We start from the raw sequence: 5,383 nt of genomic DNA on the forward strand, positions 1-5,383 counted from the left end.
CGCGAGGGGCGGCCCCCCCAGTGCCCAGCACAGGGGCACGCTCCCTGCCCTGCTCCTGCTGGCCACACCACTCCTGAGACAAGCCAGGATGCCCTTGGCCCTCTTGGCCACCTGGGCACCCTGCTGGCTCCTATTCAGCCCCCTCTCAACCAACCCCCCCAGGGCCTTTTCCGCCGGGCAGCTTTCCAGCCCCTCTGCCCCACGCCTGGAGCGCTGTGTGGGGTTGTGGTGACCCCAGGGCAGGACCCGGCCCTTGGCCTTGTTGACCCTCACCCAATTGGGCTGGGCCCATGTCTCCAGCCTGGCCAGGTCCCTCTGCAGAGCCCCCTCCCCCCAGCAGATCCACACTCCCACCCAGCTTGGTGCCATCTGCAAACTGACTGGGGGTGCCCTCGATCCCCTCGCCCAGGTCATTGATAAAGATGTTAAACAGAACTGGCCCCAAAACTGAGCCCTGGAGGACACCGCTTGTGACCTGCCACCAACTGGATTGACCTCTGTTGACCACAACTCCGGGCTTAGCCATCCAGCCAGTTTTTTTACCCAATGAAGAGTGTACACGTCCAAGCCATGAGAAGCCATTTTCTCCAGGAGAATGCTGAACACATGAAAAGCTCAAGCGCATTGCCCAGAACAAAATTCTCAAGTGAAAGAGATGTTGCTGCTCTTGGCGCCCTACTTACAAACCCACTATAAACCAGAGCTCAGGCTGCATTACACTTAAACTGCTGTATTTAACCCGTGCATCATCTCCCACTGAGGCACGGCTACTGAGAGAAAGCTCTCTCTCAGGTTGTTTCTCCTGCAGTAATCACGTTTCCCCTTGTCTGTACCAGACTGAAGGAGAAACAAGTAACACAAAGGAGATCATTTAAAGGAAGATCAGAGAGATGGCGATTTTTAATTGCTGTGCTACAATGAAAACTGGAAAAAGAAAACAGTATCATGGACTGGTAGTACTGGCAATCGGATCAGTACACTGGCAAGAGAAGCTTAAATGGACCAATCATTCTGAAAAGGGGAGAATATTCCTCTAGTCAGGAAAGCTTTTTTTGAAGGGAGTGCTCTGGAGATGTCATGTTTAGAGCATCCAGAGTGCATAACAGAAGGAAAAACTGAAAAAATTATTACAAGTTCTCATTATCTCAATAAATTTGCATTAGAAACTCCCGTACCCATTTTGATTTGTGTGAACCAGTTTGGAGATGAAGGATATACCTGCCTGTACATAGGACTTCCACATACCTGAAGCCAGAGAGTCCACTTTCCTGGATACGGGTTTTGTTCTGCTCTGGACATCTTCTCCCTCATCTCTGGTCTCCAGGCTTTCTTCTGCAGCTTCCTTAGACATTCCAGAATCCTTCCCTTCAGGCCGAGGACTCGATTCTTGTTGAACGAGGCTTGCAGTGAGCTCTTGAGGATCTTTAGTTTTATAAAATTTGTTTTCACAGGCCTGCCAATCAATACACAGGCATTCAGTTACAGACGTGGTACACCAATCCAAACCTAACACCTCAGCCTTTCCTTGGCCCTAACACAGGCTTCAGTTTAGCAGTATTTGGCATTCAGAAAAGCCGAATCTTTTTTATTATGATAAACAGGCACAGTTCTTTTCATGCAGTGGCCACCCAAGCATCTTCCACTAAGAAAGCTTATTCTTAACTCAAAAGAATATAAAAATTAACGTTATTTAGCATAGCAAGGAGGGGCAGTAGAAAGTGAGCAGGAGATAGACAGGGGAAGGCCAGGCAGTGCAGGCAGAGCTCTGAAGAGGGAGACACTGCTGGTCATCTTTTCATTTACTTTCTTCCTCAAGACATGGTTTTGGAGACATGAGGCCCAAGGCTGGTCAGATCATCACAACAGGGGGACTCTTGGCAGGACTCTACTTTCCACTCACCGCTCCAGTGACTCGGCCTATCCACTAACCTTACTACTACAATGGCTGCAGGTCCTCCTTTTGCTTTTCTTTAGCTTGAGATCGCTACTCCCTTCATGGCAGGAACATGAACATTCCTTCATCCCATCTACCCACTCGACCTCCTGGAAACAGACATACTCCAGCTGACAAACGCGCACGGTACACAAAGATGACAGTCAGGGGAAGGTTGACCCCCGAGGGAGCCAGGAAGGGCTGAGCGGCACCCAGCGCACACTCAGAAAACTAAAGCGATTATGCTGCTAGCAAGCAAAGCACCACAGAAACATTTCGATCCCCTTTCTTCAAATCTTTTCAGGCTGTTGGCGCGTCTCTCTAAGACACGTTTATCCTCATGGGCATGCATTTTGCTCAGAGTCCAGATATGCAGTCTAGTGAGATACCCCAGGCCCACCTTGTCATTGTTCTGGCCTCCGATCTCTTTCCGCTTCTTATTTTTTGAGGCTGCATGCATCTTGGGTGGTTCATCCTCCTCTTCCACATCTGGCAAAGACACCTCTTCAAACCCATCAAACTACAAAAAAAAAAAACCAAAACACACAAACCCTGCTCTATCACAATAGCTCTTCAGCAGACCAAACTTCATTTTCCCCATGAATTTCTGAATATTGAGCTCAGTTCCAGCACATCACAAGTTCAATTATGTTAGAAGAGACATAAATACTGTAAAAAAATTTGTAAAATTTGCTTTGGTCCACCAGCAGCTATCCCACCCTGCTGCTTCCCTCACTCCAGAAACACAGCCTCAGTTGGAGTCCTTCAAGTCCAAACATGTCTAGTATCTCTGCTCTTATCTCTTCTGGTCCTGGGGAAAAGATTACTCCACCTCATATTCCTTCTCTTCTGTCCAGTTGATCTCCTCAAAATCTCCCATGCGGCTGGCTGAGGGCCGCAAGTGATCAAAGAAAATGGAGAACTCATCCTGCAAGTGGTCGTGTCCTTTCAACAGCTGCCACATTTGGGTCTTCAGCTGAAAGAGAGAAATCCAGAGAAAAGGAGTGTTTCCTTCCATGTCACCACATTCTTCTCAGAAGGATTTCCCAAAGCAAGTGGAACATCAAGACTTATCAGACCTCCAACATGGAAGTTTATGCTTGCATTGGTACTACTTCACTAATCTTTTGACATCATTCCCCATCCAGCTATCAAATTAGCATAGAAATATCCCTCCAAAATTCTAGGCAGACTCTGTAGGAGGCACTAAGCTAAAATTTCACCTGCGAGGTGATAAAAGCAAGGTGGAGGTAGGAGAGAAGAGACTCACGCGGGCCAGTTAATTGTGAAGCCCCTTGAAGAGGCAGCTTCAATTCTCTACCGCGCCCCACAGAGGGAGATCACACTCGCTAAACTCTTGTGGACTCAAAGAGCAGCACGTTGGAGGAGGGAAGCAGGCGAGCTAATTGCATTCCTGGGGGTTTTGGGCGAAAGGAGATACCTGGATGCCTGATTACCTCTGCAATCTCCTGGGGGAGGCAGTCTGCACAACTCTGCAGAACTTTGATGATCTTTTGATGGTGGGCAGGATTTTCAGCAAAACAAATCTCCAGCTGCCTGAGGAACTTCCGGCTTTTTTCAAATGCTTGCTGCTCTTCAAACTGACCAAGAGAAAAAGATTCACTCCTCATGTTCAGGAATAGATTTCCAAGCATCTCTAGCTGGCTTAAGCAAGCTATAAAATGCCCGCCTTGCTATTTGTTTTCCATTTGTATTGACACCCAATGCAAAACTGGGAAAAGGTGGAGGAACAGAAACAAGACTTTGTATAATCAATGTGAGCTGTAAAGTTCTGCTTCGACCATACGCACGTAAGATAGGAAAATCCAGAGAGAATGGAACAGGGGAAAACCTCTGTCATAAAGTGGAAGGCTGATTCGTGAGACAAGGGAACCGTTCCACGTGCTGTATCTGCACGCTGTCTCTGCAGTCAGGTTCTGCGATGTAACTGGGAGCAGCTGATTCTCCACCGTCATGTTTAGTAGGAGACTTAAAACAAACACTAGACTTTTCAAGTCTGATTAATAAACCAGCAAGGTAAGCAAATGATTTACCAGCTGTTTACCTTTCTTGCCCTAGAAAGAATTCCTTATTCTTTCACTCCCATTGTCTGATGAAAATTTGGTTTCCTTCTTTTGTTCTACCTACCAGTCCACACTCCAAAGCTTGTTCTGGTAAAAGGAAGGCAGCAAAATCCGTGAGCAACTGTGGCCAGTCATGCAACAGCTTCTGTAGAGTGGAATAGAGATCCACAGCTGTCCGCTTGCCCGTGCTGATCTCAAACTCATAGATAACGCGAAGAAAGTCTTCGTACTTTCCAGGAACATGCTGCAAGGCTTCACGCACCTGGAAAGAGCAACAGACCCTTATAGGACTATGTAACATCCAGGAAGAAAACAAGTTAACTTTATCATCTTTGATCTCCTGCTGCTCAGGATTTACACAGTGCTTCCAGCTTTGCTGAGCCAACCACATCTCTTCCTTAAAGAGAAATTTGAACTGTTCACAAGGAAGAAGGGAACCAAAGCCCAGACTATGAAATTCTGGTTTTAAGAGGCCTGGTGTTGTGGGCCAAGTGCAGCCAGCAGCTAAGCACCCCGCTCACTTCCTGCCTCCCCCAGGCAGGACAGGGAAGAGGAAGAGCAAAAGCAAGAAAACTCACAGGTGGAGATGAAGACAGTTTAGTAAGTAAAGGACCACGATACGGGGTGCTATGAAGAAAGAGAACTCCATCCCAACCAGATCCAGTACACCCCGTTAGAACCGGCAGTTACATGGCTCAGGTGTGAACTGCGTTAGAGGACTCGAAGTGTCCGACGTTCTTTCTGGGTTACGTACTGGTCTGGCTTACCCTGGTTAGATAGGCTTGTGCAAACGCCAGATCTTTCTGTTCCCGCAGGGGATCTCTCTCCAGGATGTCTTCATCGTACAAGAGGAGCAGCTTAGATGTATCTTTGCTAGCACGAGCCCGTCCCCTCTTATTTCTGGTTCTGTGGGAGCTCCTGCTCTTCCCAGGGGCTTTAATGTTTTCTCCTGTGAAGAAGCACAAAGCATGTTGTACAGGCACATTCCCTACATCCCCCAGGCTGGCAGACAACGACTCTTCTAGATCAATATTGCAACAGAAAAGCACTTACGCTTACGCTCTCCTGTAAGGGTATGAGCAATATACTTTTCACTATTCAGGCTGGCCAATGTATTTCAAATTGGCTGTTTATTTCTATAGCATCTGACAGGAAAAATCTCTGGATACAGCAACAAACCTATCCTAGCTGTTACTAAGCTAGAATCATAAAATCACAGAATCGTTTGGGTTGGCAAAGCCCTTTAAGCTCCCCCAGCCCAACCGCTCCCCTACCCCTACCATCCCACCCCCAAACCCTGGCCCTCAGCACCACCTCTGCCCGGCTGTTAAATCTCCCCAGGGCTGGGGACTCGACCCCTTCCCTT

General features: G+C 47.8%; 1 protein-coding gene across 4 annotated transcripts in view; it reads right to left on the reverse strand.

Moving 5' to 3' along the window:
• The window catches only part of GON4L (gon-4 like), a 32,567-nt gene that overhangs the window by 3,635 nt on the left and 23,549 nt on the right, over nt 1-5,383 (reverse strand). For 2 of the 4 annotated variants that reach the window (XM_035903934.1, XM_035903933.1), the window contains exons 22-28: nt 4,785-4,966; nt 4,082-4,279; nt 3,391-3,534; nt 2,766-2,909; nt 2,334-2,453; nt 1,930-2,043; nt 1,246-1,453 (exon numbers count right to left, since the gene is read on the reverse strand). In XM_035903934.1, the coding sequence (XP_035759827.1) occupies nt 1,246-1,453; nt 1,930-2,043; nt 2,334-2,453; nt 2,766-2,909; nt 3,391-3,534; nt 4,082-4,279; nt 4,785-4,966 (1,110 nt within the window). Of the gene's footprint in view, nt 1-1,245; nt 1,454-1,929; nt 2,044-2,333; nt 2,454-2,765; nt 2,910-3,390; nt 3,535-4,081; nt 4,308-4,784; nt 4,967-5,383 lie in introns of those variants that run through there. The other 2 variants (XM_035903932.1, XM_035903935.1) reach the window with 2 other exon arrangements.

Source organism: Egretta garzetta, unplaced genomic scaffold (genome assembly GCF_000687185.1).
Source record: "Egretta garzetta isolate BGI_Z169 unplaced genomic scaffold, ASM68718v1 scaffold141, whole genome shotgun sequence".
In the NCBI taxonomy this organism is placed as follows: Eukaryota; Metazoa; Chordata; class Aves; order Pelecaniformes; family Ardeidae; genus Egretta; species Egretta garzetta.